Source organism: Haemorhous mexicanus, chromosome 8 (assembly GCF_027477595.1).
Source record: "Haemorhous mexicanus isolate bHaeMex1 chromosome 8, bHaeMex1.pri, whole genome shotgun sequence".
NCBI classification, from domain to species: Eukaryota; Metazoa; Chordata; class Aves; order Passeriformes; family Fringillidae; genus Haemorhous; species Haemorhous mexicanus.
Genome location: NC_082348.1, coordinates 21170718 through 21193140, shown reverse-complemented (window position 1 = coordinate 21193140; position 22423 = coordinate 21170718). Strand labels below are relative to the sequence as shown.

General features: G+C 45.4%; 1 protein-coding gene across 4 annotated transcripts in view; it reads left to right on the top strand.

Annotated features, from left to right (window-relative positions):
• The window catches only part of WIPF1 (WAS/WASL interacting protein family member 1), a 56017-nt gene that overhangs the window by 28657 nt on the left and 4937 nt on the right, over window positions 1-22423 (top strand). For all 4 annotated transcript variants that reach the window (XM_059853146.1, XM_059853148.1, XM_059853147.1 and 1 more), the window contains 6 exons: window positions 10920-11008; window positions 12446-12575; window positions 14769-14945; window positions 16156-16917; window positions 19365-19577; window positions 21189-21302. In XM_059853146.1, the coding sequence (XP_059709129.1) occupies window positions 10958-11008; window positions 12446-12575; window positions 14769-14945; window positions 16156-16917; window positions 19365-19577; window positions 21189-21302 (1447 nt within the window). In that variant the 5' untranslated portion in view covers window positions 10920-10957. The remainder of the gene's footprint in view (window positions 1-10919; window positions 11009-12445; window positions 12576-14768; window positions 14946-16155; window positions 16918-19364; window positions 19578-21188; window positions 21303-22423) is intronic.

Sequence of the window (22423 nt, the reverse complement as noted above, 5' to 3'; positions counted from 1 at the left end):
CAGCACATCTTGCTGGTTGCTCTCCCCGAGTTCATGGAGCAAGGTACCAGCAGTGCTGAGCACAAGGCATGGCATCTCTGTGCCAGCTATGGCTGTGGGCCTTGCTCCACCAGCCTTCCTGATCCAAAGGATGGTGGTGTGGGAGTCAGTGCTAGCTAGCCTTGCTTGCTGACTGTGACACTTTTCAAATTCATCACTTATGTGCAAATATGATTTGGTGCCTCACAAATGATCTGGTTTAATGACTAACCCCGAGCTACAGTGCAAATCCCTCCACAGGAGAAAACATCAATGGACTTCATGGGATGCACTCTTCTTAATCTCTAAATGTGACCTCTAAAAGTTCAAATGCTTCAGCAAAGTCTGAAGGTACAATGAGTCTCATCCAGTTGCCTCTGAAAACTGGCCTGAGCCTTTCCATGAACTCTATTGAGAATAAATTCAGGCCCTCCATCTCTAGCCAGTCCACTGGAGGTTCCTCACCACTTCGCAGCCTCAAATCATTCAAAATTAACTTCAAGAATGGAAAATTTGGGGGTTTTTTTGTTTTGTTTTTTTTTTTTTAATTAAAATCTCTACCAGGCCTGGTTGCCTGTTTCTCACAAAACTGATTTATGGGTCTTGCTGCGTTGAACTGAGGCTTTTATTGACAGTAACCTGGCTCTGAGGTGATGGTTTCCTGCACTGTCTATGGTGGAGCAGGCTCCCTTACATTATGCAGATCTGGGGCTGGCTTTTGCTTTGTTTTTCCCACACTCCAGGCAGATCAGTCTTTGATTGCTTCTCTAATGGCAGGTATTCAAGTTACTCTAATTTACGTCAACACCTGGGCTGTAAAAACTCCAATGCACTCTTGCTTGTGCAGTTGGCTTTTCCCTGATGACTGCCCAGGCCACTTAGCTTTTTGTTTGGGCTTTTGATGTGAAATATGAGCTGATCTCTCTGCACTGTAGTTTTTCAACATTCTCATAAGAATATTGTAATATTTATAAGAGGGATTGGAAAACGATGCTTTAAATTCACTCCACATGTCTTGCCCTTATATGCCTCAGATTTCCCCTTTAGAGGCACTTACTATTTTAATATCATTTTATAGATGCTGCCTTTAGTAGAACAGCCACAATTCACTGCATATTTAGTAAGACTTAGTTGATTGTGATGAAGAAAATGCTTGATATTAAAAAAGCCTATTTGAATGCTGAATTGAATTTTAAACCTATACCTACTGAAAAATGAAACAGTGTTATAGTGTGGGAGGTCCTTGATCCTTTTCTGTAAGTATCCATTGTTGTTAAATGTTTCTTGACTGCTGCTTCATGCCATCCTGTTGATTAGAGAAAGATGAATGAAAGCACCATCAGCAATGGTGTTGTGCAGGTCACATCATTATTCATTTAGTGCCCTGGGCATGGAGAGAATGTGGTGTGGGGTATCCCATAGCTCCCACGATGTAATCTGCAACTCCAGACGGGCTCTTTTCATCCCAGCCTCAGGACTTGCAGAGATTTGCCCCTCATTAGAGCTCCTGCTCTGAAGGGGACTGCAGCACACCTGTGGGGGGGCAGCAGATATCTACCAGCAAAATCCCAGAGCTGGCTCTCCACATTTGATTACTTTCTTGAGTTTTTTCTATGTGTACTAAAAGTTACAACAGCTCAAATGTCCAAAAACCCCTACATTTATGGTGGACTAATTTATGGTACTTTTGGCCTGTTATGCTACAAAAAAGTGGATAGAAGGGAGAAAATGCTCCAGGTTTCTGTCAATTTGATTCAAAGAGCAGGATTGCTGTCGTGTTACACAAAGCAAACAAGTGGTCAGAGTTGTAACAACCTAGAAATAAAAGTGGAGCAATAGGTGGAAAGGCAAAAGGTGGATATGGTCGTGTCAACAAAAGCTGTTTTCCCATGGTAACAAGCTGGGGATTCCAAAGGTCAGGCCATGCCTTTCTGCTTCTGGATCAGCAGGTGTGGCTTGTGGGAAACATCCCTCCCTGCCCCTCGCTGTTTGCTGCCTGCCAGGCCATGAGTACCCTGCCTGGTCAGAGATGTGTGGTGCTGTGTTGTGAGGATAAGATGGTGGAAAAAGTCCTGCTCTTAAGAGCAATTATTTCGTTCTGATTTAGGACTGAATAACCTGGAGGCAATACTCAGAAATCCCTAATTTCTGAACTAGCCTGTTCACCCTACCAACAGCTCCTTGAGTTTAAGACAGTTCTGGGGAGAAAGCTGTGCAGTGCTGAGCAGCCACATGGCATTGAGTGATGACTACCACAGTGATGAGACACTGGGAAAAGTAGCCCCATTACAGAGAAGCTCTTGGGCTATATGCTAGGAGCACTATTTTGTGAACACAAAATGTTCACAAGGAAGAACAGATGAGGGAATAGGCTGGAGAGAGACATCAGATCCTTTCTTGCCCCAAGTGTGTTGTCCCTGTGTGGAGAGGTTGTCCCTGTGGCCTCTCCAGAGCACTGGGAGTCAAGTGTCCCTTTCAAGGTCACCTCCAGCCTGTGAGAATCCTCCTTGGCTGTGCTGGGGCAGTGCCTGGCTAACAGCCTCGTGTGTTGGTTCCAGTGCTCACCTTGATAACAGGTGGGTGGTGGATGGTGAAGTGTTGCAGGCAGCTCTGCTCTGGACAGCTGAAGGAGAGCTCACAAACAGCTCATCCTTAACCATCACTCCTGTCTGGGAGTTAAGGTGAAGCCTTTTGCCCTAGGACTTTCTGCAGAGTGGCTGGAGAAAGGGCCCTTCATTTTTTGGTGTGGGGGCACCGATGAGATGGAGCTGGCAGAGGTTGCAGTGTCTGAGCATGTGTTCTCCTGTCCTGAGGACTGGAATACAGCCCAGTAATTAGATTTTTCTGCTGGATTTAGCCCTGGCCTCCTGCTGTGGAGTGACACACATGTGCCTGTTTCAAGAACAGTAAACTCCCTCCTGAGGTGCCTGGTGCAGCAGGGGCTTTGCTCCAGGTGTCCTTTGCAGTGCTGAGGTGCTGTTCCCAGGACCAGGTTGCTGTGGTGGGGAATGTGGCCTGACCCTTGTTGCCTGAACAGACAGGAGTGTTTTTGTACCACTCCTCTGGGCACACTGGCTGAAAGGAATGATAGGAGTATGGATTAGATGTAAGCAATTTCTGTTTTCAGTGAATCAGATACTTTCTGCTATAGTGTGTTTGCTCTTACATTATCAGCTTTTCTCAAGTCTACATCCAAACACACAGACTGACCAAAAGCTTAGCTGTTTTTTTCCAAACAGGGACTGTGTTGGTTACTAGAGACAGTCCTTCAAAGTCAGCCATTGCCTGTGATCCTCTGCATATCTTGAAAAGTATTTCACTGAAAAAAATAATCTTTTTCAAATACTTGGATTGAAACAACATTCTGTCACCATGGCAGGCTATTTTTTAGCTGTAATTTTCTATGGATGCAGCACTGCTGGATTTTCTCCTTCAAAGTCTGAACTGTGTTTGACACATAGTAACCTGCTCTGTTACTGTATTCCTGTGGTGGTAGGAAGTAGATGCAAAGTGTTGAGGGTGTTTTAGGTCTCTGGGAAATTACCCAGAGCTGCAGATGATGCTGACTGGAGGATCACTGCACTTGGCTGGATGCTCTGGGATGAGGGAGTGAGCATGAGGAGTATGGAGGAAGATGGAGATGCTGTAGGGTTGACAGAGCACAGGGGCCTGGGATAACGTGCACAGAGACATGAAAGCACCTGACTGACAGCATCCTCATTTTTTTTTCCTAACTAGTCATGTCTTTTGTTTGTTCTTGTTATTATTTATCTTTACTGGTCCTCACTAGCTCCCCAACACCTGCACGTTTTATATACCTCTTACAATGGCATAACTGAGCTAAACTAACTCTGCAGTTTCTTGAAAAGGTATTTCCAAAACAAAACAAAAATATATCCTCTCTCTGCAGCCTAAGTAGGGCAGGAAAAAGGTTCACTGTGATACTGACTTGATATGTTTCTTTCCCAAGAACTACCCTATTCACTTCTGCTAGAGACCCTTCAGGCTCTTGCTTTCCACTTCTCCCCTTTTGGTCCCTGCTTGCAGCAGGATGGTGTTGCATCCCCCACATCTGTCACTGCTGAATTGGAAAAGGTGCACTTCCCTATGGGATATCCTCCTGTGTGTTGTTCAGCTTGGGCCAAATCCTGTTTCAGGGCCACACAGACCTCATCCACTTCCACGTGTGCCTGTGAATAAAGCTTGTCATCCATCACCCCTCCAATGGGTCTAGGCAGGAGCTCTCCATCACTGACTGGTATTCCCCCTCTGTCCTGGCATTTTGTGTAAGGGGTGGCATTTTTCAGTGTGGTGGAAAGTCATACTCAATGTCATACTCATTCTGGGTACTGTGGAGAGTTTCCTTGAAGTGCCAAAAGTCCCCAGTAAAGTAGGCTTCCTCTCTCTGGCAGCAGCAGCTCCCCAGAATTTCCCTGGGTCTCAAACACTCAGAGTAACTTCTCTGTTGGTCTCTCTTTTGGCTGTCCAGATCTCTGCAAATGGTTTTAAGGGTGAAAAGTTAGTGCCTCCTTTTGGTACCACAGCTTCCTCCAGACAGGATAGGACAATTTACATTCTCACACCCTTGTAATGTCCTGTCTCAAAGTCTTGTAATCCCTGCACCAAAAGGATTGTCTTCTCAGCCAAAAACTCTTCTTAAAAGACCACCACTGGTGTTAAAGGACTCAAAAATACTGACAGTAACATTTTAGATGTCACTTTTTTCCCCTGGAGTCGATGAGCTTCAGAAGTTTCATCCCAGTTACGAGAATGAAAATCCAGGCTGTCCTGCTGAGTTAAAGGTTGTTATACAGCAGTCCCCAGTGTCTCAGTTAAAACTTTTATCAGGTTACTTCAGTGCCAGATAGGCTTTTCACTCCTCCATGTGCAAATGATTGAGGCCAGAGAGTCTCCTAAACATTTTTTCTTTACCCTATAGGGGAATTCTTCAGTATTTTCCAGCAGCTTCAGGCCCAACTGAATTTGGTTCAGTACCCTTGTTGAACTCTTTAGGGACTTAAACTCACCTATCTGTATATTTATTTATAGATTTATATATATATAGAAACTTTACTAAAAAGAGAAGAAGAAAAACACCTGATTCTTTTCAGGGGGGGACTTACTGGTGTGGTGTTGCATGGGAGGAGCACCTTCAGCATCCTCTCAAGTTCTCATTCACACTGTGCCACACCCCTGGGCTGACACTTGGGGCAGGCAACCCCTCTGGCCTTGGGAGATTGTGGTGGTGGAACACAGGACATGTAGGCTTACTGATGACTCAGGTCTGCCAAGGAAAGTGGGAGCAGGGGGGTTCAAATTTCATTACATCATTGTAACTATTTTTGGCAAAAAAGTTTGATAGCTCAGTACTGTGTTAAAAAATTATTTATGAAAACATATTATGGTCTATATAAAACTGATTGTAAGTGATTTTCCAGCTACTCTGTAATGTATTTAGAGTTAGCTGTGCTTTTTGTTTTGAGAGCTACCTTACTAAAGTACTTGGTAGTGTAGCCCAATTTCCCTAAATTCAGATTTTAAAACAAAAAAAAATTCCCTTCTTTCATTAGGAGAAAGTAATGGATTTTGAAAGAATCAAATCAACGCTGATTTGGAAGTTGGGCCTTTTTGCATAGGGGAGCAATCAGCATTTTAATTGGCAACTTCAGGGGTTTTTCCCCTTAAATTTATATATTCTGTTTTATTTCTGTGGTTGTTTGTTTCTTCCTCTTTTTTGCTTGGAAATTAATCATGCAGGAAATGATTAACCACAGTGAGCTTGTCTGTCTGCCTCTGACTCAATGTTTAAGAGGGAGGGCCTTCAAGAAGCTCAAAATGTCTGACCTGATACAAACCAAGCACTTGCAGTGTGATTGCTCACACTGTCTATCCCACAATAAAGGTCATGTTTCTTTTTGTTTCTTTTTAGCATTTGTAATGCTCCTGAAATGATTTCTGAAACACCAAATTAAGTCTGAAGCGCCCAAAATGTGTGTTTCACTGCATTCAGTGTAGTGCCATTTTTGCCCATTGCCCTTTAAGGCTCACTCCAACAGAGCAAGGGGCTCTTTGCAGAATGTGATGTGCACTTCCTCTCTCCTCTATTTTGATTTTTAAATGAAAGGAGTCTTTATCGTGATGCATTGCATAATATTGCATTTTGATGTATTTCCCGATGGCGGCTGCTGCATGTGCCTGGTAGTTTGCAGAAACCAGAGCTTTCTTATGCAGGTATTCTCTCTTTGGGCACTGTTGGAGCATCTCATTGGCGAGGCCGTGTGAGGATTGCCTGGTGGGTGCCTGCTCCGGCACGGGCAGGCGGTGTGAGGATTGCCTGGTGGGTGCCTGCCCCGGCACGGGCAGGCGGTGTGAGGATTGCCTGGTGGGTGCCTGCTCCGGCACGGGCAGGCGGTGTGAGGATTGCCTGGTGGGTGCCTGCTCCGGCAGGGCAGGCGGTGTGAGGATTGCCTGGTGGGTGCCTGCTCCGGCACGGGCAGGCAGTGTGAGGATTGCCTGGTGGGTGCCTGTTCTGGCAGGGCAGGCGGTGTGAGGATTGCCTGGTGGGTGCCTGTTCTGGCAGGGCAGGCGGTGTGAGGATTGCCTGGTGGGTGCCTGCCCCGGCACGGGCAGGCGGTGTGAGGATTGCCTGGTGGGTGCCTGCTCCGGCACGGGCAGGCGGTGTGAGGATTGCCTGGTGGGTGCCTGTTCTGGCAGGGCAGGCGGTGTGAGGATTGCCTGGTGGGTGCCTGCTCCGGCACGGGCAGGCAGTGTGAGGATTGCCTGGTGGGTGCCTGCCCCGGCACGGGCAGCCCGCAGCCAGCGGGCCGGCTCTGCGGGGCACCCAGCGCTGGGCACGGCGCTGCGGGAGAGCAGATGCTGCGGCCAGCTGTGGGAGCCCTTCTCTCCTGCTGCCAGTCCTGACCTCGGGGCTCGCTGGCTGATGCTGCGGTCCCTGCAATCCTTTCTGCCGCCCCGGCAACGCTTGCCTAGACAGAACGTTTCTATATAGCTTCTTAAAAGATGGGATAATTTACACTGGTGCCTGGAAAATATGCTAGGATGTGTTTCCTAGGGTTTCAAGTGCCAATACACCTTCAGCCTTGGTCTTTGGGAACCAGCTCCTTTTCAACAACCCTGCACCACCAAGCATTATAAGAAACTTGGTTGTTAACAGATTTGGTGGGTAAAACTTATTACTAGATGGATTACTATTTCAGGTATTTTATAGTGTCAGTTGTTTGCAATTTAACATAATAGCCTTTTCTTAAATACAGCTCTTTCCCTTTGACCAAGAGCAAATAATGATGTGAATCCATTGCAGAAGTGTAGGACAGTAACCAAAGCTTTCCTCTAATGGCAGAGTTACACTTAATATCTCAGGACATCCCTATGCTCTGTGAGAAACAGTCATCCTGTGAATTGGTGAGGAACAAAGCAGCTGCAGAGTTCGAGTTCAGCATTGTGCTGACTCAGCTGTTTTGGTTCTGTAGCCCAAGAGGTACTCTCCTCCCAAGGGCTACTCCCAGCACTGCCCTGTGCTGTCAGAGCAAGTCATCAGGTCACTGCATCTCTTCAGACCATTGTTACTCTTCATATAGGCTTATAGTGAGTCAGACAAAGAAACAGACTGTACAAAATCTAACAACAGAACACCAAGGATGAGTTGGAGATTCAAAGATAGAGGTGCTGTTTCTTCCTGCAATGTTTCAGCTTGAGTTTCTAAAAATATCTTTTTCATCAGCAGAAGCAGAGTGACAAAAGTAAGAGTGAAGTAGTATTGCAACTTTGGTTTTAAACTAAAATTTGACAATCTAGGGTGTTTTATGGGCTCTGTAAGTGTATGCATGATACGTTTTTGTGTGGGCAGACAGGTTTCTTAGTCACGCCTGTGATCTCTTTTCTGATGGCTCCTAAAGGAAGTGTGTGCTCTAGAGCCCCATGAGTAAACAACCCTGCAGGATGCTTGTGTTAAACTTCAGGCCAGTTTTGCCAGAGTTTGGTTTATTACAGAAGCTTGTCCTGTGCTTCCAAAATGCTTTTTTCCAGCCTGTCTCTGAGGGCTGTAGGGCTTGTTCAACAGCAGCAAAATGCAAGCTCACCAGTGTGTACCTAATTTCGATGGCAGCTCAGTTGAGAATGCCCTTCAGTACCAGAAATACCAGCTGGTGTGCAGTGATTGAGTACAGGAACATGTAAGATGGGACAGAAAAGAAGGGAACACCTAGTGCATTTCTCCTCACTGCCTTCTTGCAAATCATGTGTGCAGAGAGGGTTTTGGAGAAGCTGGATGGTCTGTGGGTAGTAGCTTCCCCTTAGAGAACTCAGGCTTCAAGCATCACCTTACTTCCTCTTTATGCCACCAATTCCTTAAGAAGCTGATCTAAAACAATCCAGTGAAAAGGGAAAAAAAAGTAGAACAGAGCAGCCCAAGAGGGAAACAATCTCTAACTGACAGGGAGGTAGCCAAGTTATGGTATTTTACAGGAAGTGCTTCACAGACCACCTGGCTCACTTGCTGCATTCAGGTCTGAGCTGCCTTAAAGGATTCATTTAAAAGTCTAATATCAAACCAAACTGTATTCTGCCTGCTCCAGAAACTTTCCTCTGACACATGGAGTGCCAAAGAGACCGATGATACATTATCTAGACTGCTTTGACTTCTTGGCAAAGCAGTGCAGGGAGAAGAATTTATCTTTTTAATCCAATGAAGCAGTTAAAGGTATGGTGAAATACCCTCATGGCCCAGTTAAGCTAGAGACAACTGCAGCTGTGAAAAGACTGTGTTAAGAAACAGGATGGTTGTGGTCTACTGTAAGAAATAATTTTCCTGTTGACTATTTTTTTAAACAGGAAGCTGAAGAACAAAGCAGCATTAGTCTTGGTGCTTTTAATAGGTTTCAGATTTCAAATATTGCATTTAGAATATGCTGATTGGGAAAGGATAGGGCTTTGTGCAGCCTCTTATGTAACAGCTGGAAGCTACAAATTTGGGAGATGGGAATAGAACTAAATTCAAGTGGATCCTCTGAATAGGAAGCTGTTGTTTCTCTGGGGAGCTTAGGTGCTCAGTAATGCAGCAGAGGACTGATGAGAGCAGGCTGGTCTGTTTGCAGGCCCCTGAACGCGGGTGTTTGCACAGCACTGTGTAGGCTCAGCTTCACAGTTTCCTCTTTGCCAGTCACTCTGTCTATCCACCAGCTTCCCCTCCGCTTTGCTCACTCTTTTGCAGTAACTGGAAACAGTTTCTGCAGTGTGGGAGAAGAAAACCTGCAGGCACTAGTGCCTTACACCACTTTTAACTCCGTGACTTTTCTAGATGGTCAGCCAGGGCTATGGGTGATGTGTCTGACTCCTTCCTCCCCAAAGATTTGACACTAAATCCATTAAAGTCTTATTTCAGAAAATATTTCTTCTGAGGAAGGTAACTCAGCAATTTGGGGGGGGAGAGGAGGGAGGGAAGGGGGGTTACATCTGTATTCTAATTCTTTTGAAGCATGAGCATCTGATGAGATAAATCTGTACTTCTAAACAGTTTATTCTGACACACATATCATGGATCATGTCAGATGCCATTACAGACTTCGTAGGTGGTGACTCACTGCCAATGCCATTTTGTTTCATTCAGCACATTTTCATAATGTTCATTTTAACTGTAAAGGGTACTGTACCTGGCATGATGGTGATTTGACAGATACTGTGCTATTATACTTCCCCTTGGTCTCATCTAAGACATTTAAGTTACTTTAAAAAGTAAGAGCTGTGTATGCATGTAAACAACTGCCCTGGGGACCTCAGCCATCAGCCTGGGGTTGTCTGGAGAATTACCCTTGTTCCTGTTCCCACTTTGTTTACCTGTCTTATGCAAGCATTATATAAATCATTGTTACTAAAGGTGGCTCAAGTGAATGGCCAGCATGGGTGAAAGCTCAGATAAAAGAGTAAAAGCACATGCTGAAATGCCACAGGGCTATTAGAAATGCTCCAAAGCCCCTGATAGGCACAGTTCCAGCAAGCTGTGTGCCAAAATGCCACAAAAAGCCCTTGTGACTTGAAAATATAGTCCTTGATACTTAAGGTTGGTGGTTTTTTTTTTGTTTTTTTTTTTTTGGTTGTTGTTCCATAATTTGGTTGCAGTAAATCTTTGTATCTCCTAGGAGGTGTGACCCTCCTAGGATTGCTCGAGGCTGAAAGTTCAGCTTGGGATGGGGAAAAGTGGGAGTGTGGTCCCTGGCAGGGAAGCTTCTGAAAGGCTGAGCTTTAGCAGCCAGGCTTTTCTGTCTGCAGCAGCCTGCAGCTGAGAGGCCAGGCTGCCTGCTTGCCCTTCCTCCTCAGGGGGAGTATGTCTGTGTGTGCTGCTGCTGAGGAGGAGGAAGGTGCATTCACACATGATGATTGACCTTGGGATCTTCAGAGCAAGCAGGGAGAGAGCAAGAAGCATAAGTCCATCCCAGAGCTCTGCTGTACCACTCGACCCATAACAGTGGAGGTGGAGGAATCTTTTAGCAGCTAAAGGGACTTAACAAGGATGCCTTCTTGAAGGGCTGATGGTATAGCTTTGGGGCTATACTGAAGCACTTCTGTGGGAACAAGATTGCTGGGTTTAACAGAGTTCAGTTTGGTTACTGCATTTTGTGCACTGCCATAGCAATGCATGGATTGTGTAAGTGTTCAAAACTGGATGTATATCTATGAGTTAGTATGGCAGTGGGGATCATGTAGGGAGCCCCTGTTAAAAGATGTGGCTGGTTTCCATACAATTAAATATAAAGTGCTTTTTGCCAATTATTTAGACTTCAGAAATGTAGAAGATAAACCTGTTAGCTGCAAGGATGTTTTCTAGCTGAGCAGAAATTTATTTATTAAGATGTATTAATTTCTGGACTTTTTGTTTTGCTGTGCAGGTTTCTTAGCAAAAGCAGACAGAACTCAGCCTTCCACCATGCCTGTGCCTCCCCCTCCAGCTCCCCCTCCACCCCCAACACTGGCCTTGGTAAGTTTTACAGGAGGTAAACATGTGCACTGTTCTCTGCTGCTGCTTGTCACTTTGAGTAGGATGTCCAGAGATACTGAGATGTGGATGAGGGTATCTGTGATATTTGGGGAAAGCTGTCCAACATATTGTTTATGGTTGATCATTGATCCTGGGAGAACGACCCTCACTTTGACTACCTTCCAGTTCTCATGTGGATGTCACAATCCACTCTAACTCTCCATCCTTTTATTCGTCCCACACTAGTGGCTGATCTGGTGGAGAGACAACAGCTTGTCTAATGGGACTTGAAGTCTTGCCTTTCTCCAAACTTGTACTCCCACCTTCTCCCTTGTTCTACTCCAGTACTTCTGTGACTTGAGCCCAAAAAAAGTAAATCCTATTGTTTAAATTGGTAAGGATAGCTCTTAGCTAGCACAGCTCCCTCAGCCAGCCTGTGCTATCAGAGCACAGGATCTGGCACAACGTGGTGAGTGAAACTACATCAGACCTGACTTAAACTGGGATAGAGCTTGTGCTGTGCTTGCCCTCCCAACAGTCAGTCACCTCACTGACAAGAAGGAAGGCTTCTTGAAATGCCATTTTGAAGTACCTAGATATTTTTAGAGCAAAACCCTAGCTGATTACGCAGAATGGGCTCTCTCAAGAGTCTTTCCTTCATTTTCCACCTCAAGCAAGATACAGACTCTACTTGGTCCCTCCATGACAATTCTCCCCACCCTTCAGGAAATCTCCATAACACTGATCTGATAAATTAGAAGATGCTTCAGGAACTGTTTCCTAGAAGAAAGAGCCATATATATGTGCATAGAAGTGTATTGTTTGGAGTTTTTTTGTTCCTTCTTGAAAAACTGTGTCACCAGAACATAAAGTGAAAAAAGAGGACCGTTGAGACAAACCTCATATGTCCAAAGGCTTTATTTGGTCTATATGAAGAGGTCAATATTATTGAAGTGGCAATTGCCATTTTTAAATATTTCTATCTAAGCTACATAGTAGACAAAGGTCTATCTTTGCTCTGATTTGTCTAGAAATTGTATTTCACCTCAACTTTCAAGAATTTTCACCTTCTTGTATAATCAAGTTATGTGTGTATTCTGTTCTTGTTCCATCTCCAAAATGGCACAGATAAGCCTTGGCTTGAAAAAATGAGAGATTCTAAATCATGAGTTCAAAAAAGATGAATTCACATAGAAGTGTACTGTTTCTAATGAGTAATGTGTGTTAGAATAGCAGCAGTGTTGGAGACTTTGATTCAGTAACAAGGCCAGCTACCTTTAATATCATTCACAAAAGCAGACATGGCATGCTAACTACCCACTCCAATGCTGTTAAAACAGCCACTGAAGTCTCAAGTAACTACCATATTTAAGCAGCAATTTGTATCTAGAAGTTGTGGTTTATTTTGCCTCCTCATTTTTAAATTTTATTCTGCAGGCAAATACTGAAAAGCCATCCCTAAGCAGGTCAGAACAGGCAGGGCGAAATGCTCTATTATCTGATATTACCAAAGGAAAAAAGCTCAAGAAGACTGTTACTAATGACAGAAGTGCTCCAATTCTTGACAGTAAGTATGACTCTACATGTTGGAATTTCTGTGGGCATGAATGGTTCTACAGATCTGAAAGCAGAAAATTATTTTATATATCATCAGATGAATTGCCATAAGAGTAGATAAAAGAAAATGCCAGAAATTGGCATGCATAAAAATAAATTCTATTCATCGTGAATGAACAGTCAGCTGAGAAATCAAGTACTGCTTATGAAATGTGAATGCTAATTTGTTTGCTAATTCTCAAAAAGTGATTTATTATCCTGTTTGCTTATATCAGAAAAATATGCAAGTCCTACCAGGAGTTCTGCTGAGGACGTGCGGCAGATCAGGCAAACAAAACCCCATAAGGACTGAGGAGAGGACAGAGAATGAAGTGGAATTTCAGACTCTACTTTTGCATAAACAATATAAGAATAAATGAATGCCTGGCGTGACACCATTGGCTCCAGTACCACTTAGAGCAAAACCCGAGCCAGAAGCCACAGCTCTACCTGTGTGTCACTGCTGCATGCAGTTTTGCTTCTCCTGGAGTGACTCAGGGCTGTTATCCTTTCAGACAGCCCAGCAGTACTGCACAAGGCAGTGACTCCACTTACCTGAATGGAAATAAGGTCTCTATCAGCTGTGCTGCTGCTGTGTCTCACAGCACATCTTGGCAGGTGACAAGGCAATGCTGGAGAAGCCTGTGTAGCAGAAGTATTGGGAAGGCAGAACAGAAACAAGAGAAGAGTGAGGGACACAGGCCTGTGCTGACAGAGGAACAGCATTCATTTCCAAAGGAGAAAAGACACTTCTACAGACTGATTAGCAAATGTGATACACCTCAGTCTAGGTTTGGCCACGCAGTTAAAGGCTGGACTGTGATAGGAACAGGATGACAAAAGAAGGAAATGCCCAGAGGAGTTTGACCAAATCAAAGTAATTTTTAAAAAATTAGATACAGTTCTGCAATCAGCCAGCTACAGTTTTTAAAGACTATCTCTGAATGTGAAGTTACATGTTCTAGCATAGTAATGAGCTGGAGGGGATTAAAGGAGGAGGTAAACAGTAAGATAAAAATGATGCAGCCTATTATCTTATTTACATGAATTAGCAAATCATGATGAAAGACTTAAACCATGGTAGCAGCATTTTTCCAGAGGTTCACGCCCTATCTGAGTCAGAGCTGAACTGAGCTGACATGCTTAAGAAAGAGAAGGATAATGTGAAACATTCCCCCATGGATACACTATTCCTTTTTTCTTGGGGAATTTTTTATAAGTGCTTTTCATCCATCGGTTTTAATTACTTTGAAGTCAGTGAAAATTTTATCCACCCAAACTTGTGGAAATCAGGATTCCAAGAAATTAAGCAAGTGATCTTAGCCTATGTGGTCCAGCATCTGAGAGCTGATCTCCACAGATATTCCAACCTGTGCACCTGCTGATTTTGCAGTGATGCTCTGAATAAGGTTCTTCCATGTATTGTAGTTGTGGAAACACTTTCATTTTACTTTTGGCAACTCGGTTGTCACAGCAGAAATACTGACATTAGAGAGCAATGGGAGAGAAAAGGGCTGATAAAATCATTCCTGCCTGTTGGAAACATTAACAGCTAATGATCCTGTCACTGCACTTCTGAACCTACAGAAATGGCATCTCCTCTGCTACTAGGCTTTCTTTACATAAGTAGATATGTTGCAATATCGTCAATAATGAGAGAGTTTTGTGCATTCCCAGCAGTGGTTCTCAGAGACACCTTCAAGAGGAGGGACCTTCTGCCTTTTTCCTTCCTCCCCTTTTTCCCATGAGATTGCCCTGTCTCTGCTTATGGAGAAGTGGAGGGGAAGGATAAGAGAGCAAAAGTACAAAGAAACAGGAAGAAGCAACTGAGGTGCTAACATCAGTTAGAGGTTATGTTCTCAGAGGTCCCATCCATGCTCAGTTCCAAATTCTCTGCATCAATTTGCTCTGCTCTCCAGTCTAGAGCAGACTAAAGTAGTGATGGCATAATCAAGCACAGAGGCTATGGTTATTGTGGTTATTGCACCAGCTCCTCCATGGTGCAGTGATGGTGGTGATGATGGCAGCTGTGATGATCCAAACCTTGTGTGTTTTGAAAGTTCATCCATTTTTTTCCCCAGCTACAAGCATTACTCTAATGAAAGAGGTGACTTTGCAGGATCAGTCCTGCTTCACTAACATGAGGGATCTTTTTTCCCAACAGAACCCAAAGGATCTGTTGGAGGTGGCGGCGGTGGCTTTGGAGGAGGTGGCAATGGCAGCAGTGGGAGTTTTGGTGGTGGCAGTGGTGGCAGCTTCGGTGGCGGTGGACCACCTGGCCTTGGAGGCCTTTTTCAAGCAGGAATGCCAAAGCTCAGATGTACTGCAAGTCGAGATGCTGGTAAGAAAAACCTTGAATTTCCAGTGTGAAAAAATGGCATTACTTAAAACCTTCATAGCTCGGCAATAAATTACCTGCTGGGATTGAGAAAGCCATCAAATATGGTAGGTTCTTAGGAAATGTAATTTTCAGCTTGAATCTTGTTTTATTCTTACTGTTAGGTTTCATGAGGGAGAAGCCAGACTCCCTTTCCACCCATCCTCCTCATTATTGATAAAAGCTAAAGATCTTGGTCGTGTTGAATGGCTACCTGCAAAGTACAGTCAGGCAAATTACATCCTGCCTTAGCTGTTGGGTGTGCAGGACAAGAGGGGAACAGAGGAAGATCCAGGCTAATTATTTCTTGTGCACCAGGAAAAAGGATCTGCTTTCCGAATGGAAAGTACTTGTGTCAGCTCCACAACAGTATGATTTGCTGCTTAGGGAGTGCATGAGGCATCCCAGCTGGCTGGTACACACACTGCAGATGGAGGCTTGTCTGGAGTGTGCTTCTGGCTGACAAAACAGCTGCCCCAAGCCTCATGCCCCTTTAAATGAGGACATCTGGGGCCACTGAGTTTTTTAAGTTCAAGGACATAGGATTTCATATTTGTTGAAGAAGGACTATGCTATGGGGATTGTAGAGTGTTACATATATGACATATTTTACAGCCTAACATAATTTTCCAGCACATTAGTACAAAACAGTCTCTCAGAGCTGGTATTTTCTATTGTGTCACAGTCTATTTTTGGGAACTTGTATTAATACAAAAGTTCCTGGCATCACAGAACAGTACTTGGGAACTGTAGGGCCAGCTGCCTTCTTCCTGACGTGCACAACTACATCCTTAGATCACAACTACTAGAAAGAGCTGAAAAGAGCTTTTTGATGACCTTTTGTTGTTAAATGTAATTTAAAAGCTAAGATTTCTTTGGTCTCAGGTTGATGCTCTTCGGTACTTGTTCTTCACCATTTCTTCCCTCTCTGTTTTGTTGCTTGCTGTATGATGGCTGCATCACTTATGTTACTTTGTGGCCACTTAACTCGTGCCTCTTAAGCAATATCAGGATGTCACCTGGTACTCTGGAGTAGTTTCCCAGTGGTACCGGTGTTGGGGTGAGCCGCAAGGCAGGGGTGCCCCTTGCCGGACCGTGCCCTGGCCGCTCGCAGACCCTCGGGAACCGCGGCCCCGGTGCGACGGCGCTGATGCTCCCTCTCCTGTGTCCGCAGACGCCGGGGGAGGCCGGCCGCCCGTCCTGCCGCCCGGAGGCCGCTCCGCCGCCGCCAAGCCCTTCTCCCCGCCGAGCGGCCCGCCGCGCTTCCCGGGGCCGCCCTCGGGGCCGCGCACCGCCGCCCCGGACCCGCAGAGGAGCCGCGTGCCGCCGCCGAGGCCCGACGGCGGCTCGAAGCCCGAGGCGGCGCCGCCGCCCGTGCCCAGCACGCCCCGGCCCATCGCCTCCAGCCTGCACAACCGGGGCTCGCTGCCGGTGCCGGGGCTGAGCCGGCAGCCCAGCTTGGGGCCCTCGCCCCCGCCCTTCCCGGGCAGCCGGGCCGCGGGGTCGGCCGCGCCCCTCCGGCAGCCGGGCCCCGGCGCGCCGTCCCCCTTCTCGGGCCGGCCGCCGCTGCCGCCCACCCCGGGCCGGCCGGCCGAGGACAAACCGCCGCCCCCGCCGCCGCCCCCCGCCGGGCACCGGCCGCCCGCCGCCCGCGAGGCGTCTCTGCCGCCGCCGCCGCCGCAGAACAGCAAACCGCCCGTGCCCGCCGCCCCCCGGCCCGCCCTCGGCGCCCCGGCGCCCCCGCTGCCCCCCGGCAGGCCGGGGCCGCCCCCGGTCCCGCCCGCCCCCGCCGGCGGCGACGAGATGCCGCGGCTGCCGCAGAGGAACATCTCGCTGGGGTCGTGCCCGGCGCCCGGCGGGGGCCGCTCCGGACCGCTGCCCCCGCCGCCCGGAGAGAGACCGCCGCCGCCCGTCAGAGACCCGCCCGGCCGCTCAGGTGGGGAGCGGGGACGGGGTCCGGGGACAGGGGGCTTTGGCCGGGACTGGTGGCACGGGGAGAGGGGGCTTTGGCCATGCCCTCGCCAGTTTCACATGCACAACAAACGCATCCCAGGATGACATCCCTGTTAGGCACTAGGAGTTCTGCAGTTGGAAGCGAGGGTTTGTGGACGTCAAAGTGCATTACCAGTGTGCTCACGTGTACTTCTACAAATCTTGGTAACTTTCATTATAGTCACTGTAATTGAAGAGGGTTGCAAAGGGATTTCCCCATTATGTTCTTTGATGCAAAGCAGCTTCTGGTAAAGTGACGGCATCTGACTTCCTGAGTCAACCAGAGTGAGTTAATGGTCGTGTTCTCACAAGTGGAGGTTTGTGGAACCTGACCTTCTACGTGTTCAGAGACACAAACACAGTCAAATACAATAGCTTTAATAAAAGACTTAGCCAACAGTTGTTAAATGTAATAGCACTTGTGGCAGTGTGACTAAGTGTTGTTACTTACCATATGTAGATATCAAATTAGACTAAAAGTTAGGATCATCTCCTTTGACCAATTTCATAATGTACTTTGTCCTCTGTGACAACTGTTCATAACTTTGAAGAATTGGACATCATAACTCAGCTCTCTAATACCTGATAGTTGTCTCTTTGGAGATGAGAGAATTTACAGGGCACAACTGAGCCCTCTTACATCAGGTGGAGAAAAGCATTGCACAGAAGATACTGCAGGGAAACTCCATAGACTTGCCTTTCATTTCATCCTTTGGAATAAACTCAGAAATCATCTCTAGCTTGCCTAGTCCTAGACAATAGAAATGAATGTCATGGGAGCTCCCACAGACAGCTATGTTGCTTTCCAGCTTCTTGAACCAGTTTGGAGCTCCAACACCTACAGCAGCTGTACAGAAAATAGTGTAACTGTGCTTTGTGAAGCTGGTTGCCAGCCTAGAGTATGACACAATGCTAGTGCAGCCTGCAGTAAATAAATCAAAGAAATCCTGTTACAATTGACCAAATTGATGGATCAGAGTTGCAGAGAGTGTTTGCAATTGTTCAGTCACTTCCAAGAGTTTGTTCTGTGGTGGCCTTGGATTCTACCAGTGCTTTCCTACTTGACCCTTTTCTTTGGCAGATGGTTTTAGCAAACCTGCACTAACATTCTTCTGGCTCAATTCCGGCTCAGTAAGTAGGAGGAAGTTGTAGCAGTACATTCTGAACATAAATACACCTATTCTGTAGCAGTTCAGTATAGACAATAGAGTTTAGCTAGGTTTAGAGAGAGCAAGCAAAACTATTCTGAAAGTTGCTGAATGATTCTCATTCTTTGAAACCATTCCCTAAAGGCAAACTTCAGTAATTTGTAAAATAAGAAGGGGAGCAAAAATACACGAAATACAGCATGTTTCTTGAAATGTTTCAATGCTTTTTGCTGGAGACACAATATCTACTGCTCTCTTTTTCATAGTGCATGACTGTAGATAGATTTCGTCAAGAGAGGGAAGCATTTATTGAAAATTAACATAATTATCAGTTGCCCAACTTCACCAAACAGAGGTAGTGAGACTTTTGAACATGCGTAAGTCTCCACACCCTCTGCTTCACCTTCTTCTGTCCCAACCAAGGGCACTTCTCTCCCTGGTAAAAGCTGCTTTCCTGTCTTTATTTACTTTTCTCGTAGAAGCACCCTTCCCCTGCCCTGAGGACAGCCCTGGGTCTGTGTTACATAGGCTGTGCCTTCGTATTTGACCTGTCACGTCCATGCCAGTTACAGATACACAAACACTGGAAATGCTGGTCTATGTGTGAGGTCTGTTTCCAATTTCCAGGGAGATGGAAATGCTCCAGCTACTGAAAAACCTGTCATGCAGCTCATTTGTTTATAAATGAGTGAGCTGATGAGCTGCTGCTTAACACAGGCACTCCTGGGCAGAGCTGCCCTGTGCGCCACCACACCCAGAGGGAACCATCCCTATGGACTGAGAGCCTCTGAAGGTAGCAGGTGTCTTCTGCTACATGTTCTCTTGCCTTGCAGTGGTCCATTAAAAGGAAATGTATTATAGTTCAGACCTCCACAATAACCTGAATTCCAGCTGTGACTTCTGCTTGTTGTGGCCACTGTTAATTTAGAGAGGTTTAAAAGTAGCTTCCAGGACCTTTACAGGGGCATCTGTAGCTGAAGAGAATAGGAGCGTGGACACTGCAGTGTGTTTGTTTAGATATACCTGCTCCTCTGAGCTGTACTCTGCAAATCAGCACCAAATCCCTAGAGAGCCCTGGAGAGCAGGGAAGTGGTGCTGAGGGCCATTACCCCTTGGGGCCAAGGGTCCTGAAGCAGGACTTTTTGTTAGCGGGGGGCCTTGGGATGCCAGCAGTGGCTTTCCACTGGCAGTGTAACCCCTGGTGTTAACAGCATCTGTGTGTTTGCTTCTTTCCTTGCTCTAGGCCCGCTCCCACCGCCTCCTCCCATAAGCAGGAACGGAAGCACCTCGAGGGCTTTGCCCAGCACTCCGCAGCTGCCCTCCCGGGCAGGGCTGGACAGCCAGAGGGGCGGGCCACGACCTCCGCTTCCCCCCGACCGGCCCGGCTCGGCAGCGCCGCCGCCGCCGCCGCCACCTTCGGCGGCTGTCAGAAACGGCTTCCAGGATCCAGGTGATGGTGAGCCATCCTCCTACTCTTTGCCCTCCATAGAGCAGGTGTAGTGGCTTTTGGCCCTAATACCTCAAAAGAGGTTTGGGATAGAGACTTTGTTTCTAGTGGCAACCTTTGATTTCTGACCAGCAGAGGCGTCACTTGGGTCTCAATTAACCCGGGCAAGTAGGAACAGAATAAATATGTCATACATAGAGCAGAATTGCAAAGTCATCAATACAGTCTCCAAAATAACCCTTTGAAAAATACCCTGAAAAAAGGAGGGGAATTGTTCCAGCTCTAATATGAATTCAAACCACAGCTACACCAACACTTAGGAAGTCAGAACAAGTTAGATGACTCAAAAGCTGAAAAACAGATGAGGGAAGAGATTGTCAGAATATTGCTGAAAATGTCAAGTATCTATTTCTGCTATGTTTATTAAAAAGATGAGGTCCAAGATTGCTGTGTTTTAAAGAGTCGTCATGCTTTTTCTTTTTAATTGTTTTCTATTTGCGTAGAACAGATAAATCCTTCAGTTAATTATGTGAGGCCAAAATTGGTATTCCTGACATTTATAAGGTTAGGAAGAAAAGCAGACAGAAAATGAAACTATAACTCATGCTTTTGAAACATCTTCACACATCAGGTAAGGCAGAAGGATCACAGGCATATTTCTTCCTACACAAGTCATTTGCAGGGCTCAGAACATGCAGCTTCTTTACACACTGGTTTCTGATTGCAGCCATTGGAAGTAAACATAAAAAAACTGGATCCAGCAAATAACCACATGTACAAATGCCAGGTAGAACTTGCTCATCTGTTCATTACATTATGCAGTAAAATACAGCAATATCTCAATAAAGTTCTGGTTGCAAAGTCCTGAAGCAAGCAAGTGAAGAAATGACAAAGTTTAAATTAGCCCACACTTTCTTCTTTAGGCTCTCAAAATCAGGTGCAGAACAAAGCTCTTGGAACATTTCCTATTATTTCAATGAGGAAATTGGTATGCTTGCTCTATTTAGAATTCTGTAGACTCAGTAAGTACAGCAAAAGGGCCCCTGTAGTCTAAAGAGATACAGCTTCAAGTCATATGTTTTCCCATTTTTGACACTAGTTATATACAGGATTCTCTGTCATAAATTTTAGCATAATAGATATTTTTCTTCTTCCAGTATAAATTTTAAGAGAGAAAAGACAGTGCTTATAGGAGTGTGCTTTTAATGGTGCATTTGAGTATATCAGTGACACTTGAATATTGGTAAATTCTATACCAGGTACAAAATACTGTTCTGAAGTAGGAGAAATGTATGTGTGTGTGTGTGTGTGTTTGTGTGTGTGTGTGTTAAAAAAGCACATGGAAGGGAGAGTAAGACTTATTTTAGTGGAATTATGGCTGTTTTCCTGATCTGTAATTTTGCATTAAACTGGCAAAATGATTGGTTTGATAGAAATTTTCATTCCCAAATTAACCTAAAGCATCATCTTCCCTGACTTCCTAAGAGAATGCTGGTTCAGTACGCAGCTGTGTGAGCATTTTGCAATTTAAAACATGCATTAAACATGATGTCAGTGTCAATTGACTTTGCTAAGCTATGTCAGAAAACTAATGAGTAAATTGCATGGGATTTCTTTCAGATGAATGGGAAAGCAGATTTTCTTTTCATCCGATATCTGATTTGCCACCTCCAGAGCCATATGTACCCATAAACAGAAGTTATCCCAGTAAACTAGCAAGAAATGACAGTAGAGGTAAGTTGGAATTTCAGTGTATTGTCCTAAAACCAAGTGCATGGGGAGGAGTCTGGATGCTGAGGTTTCCAGAGTTCTCAGACTAACAGTCTGGTCATCCTTCCTCACCACACAGGAAAAGCTAAATGGAAGTTCATAGGTACAAGCCCTCTAAAACTTTTTGAGTGGGGAATTGTCTGGTTTTTAAGTTGAAACATGTACTGTAAGGGACCAACTCTGCCATTATAGTCAGGCCTTCTGCTCTAGGCAGCCAGAACCACAAAATCCCTCAGAACTTTCTCCTCATTTCTCATCTAAATTCATGCACAACTCATTTATTTTTGTGTCAGCATCATCCTTGAGTTTAGTTTTCCTCTCTTCTTGTGTGTTAAACTCTTCATGTTTTTTAAGACAACAGTCATATCCTCCTCTCAGTTTTTGTTTTGCTAGGCTGAATAAATCCGAATGGATGTACTACACTCTGCTTCCAAGCCATGTGCTCTGATTAGCAGAGCTGCTTAGGTATACACTTCTGTTTGGTTTTGTCTTTTCCAATCTGTTGCATGCTGTTCCAGCTCAGGTTTCAAACATGTCTTCTACAGCAGCATGAATGTTTCCTATCTTTTTTGTGGTGGTGGTACAAAAAAGTGGTATTTTGCCTGATACACCCAAGGATCAATTGCTTCTTTCACAACCAATGACATTGGTGGCTCATAGTTATCCTGTAATCATCTGTATATGCAGATGCTTCTCTCCTGTTTCCAGATGATGAAGTTTTGGTTTGAAGCGGAGATTTCTGTTAGTTTCTGACTGTTCACTTTGCCCTGTTAGCTTTCATCCCATTTGTATTAGTCCACAAAGGAAGGCAAAGTAACATACACATTTTTTTGCGTTTCCTTTTGCGAGTTTGCTATGAAAATTTTCATGTAGGGAAAAACATTAAGAGCTTTGAAATTTTACTCTGTTTACAGCTTGCCACTTTTGTTGAGATTTGCATGTATTGCAAGTAGCACTGAGAATAAATTACTAAATAAATTAGTACAGCTAACAAGAACTATCAGTCTGGTTTGGGAAGGGGAAAATGGACCAAAATACATATGTTTTCCAGGCATTAGGGATAGTCTAGTTTTAGTTAAAAATGT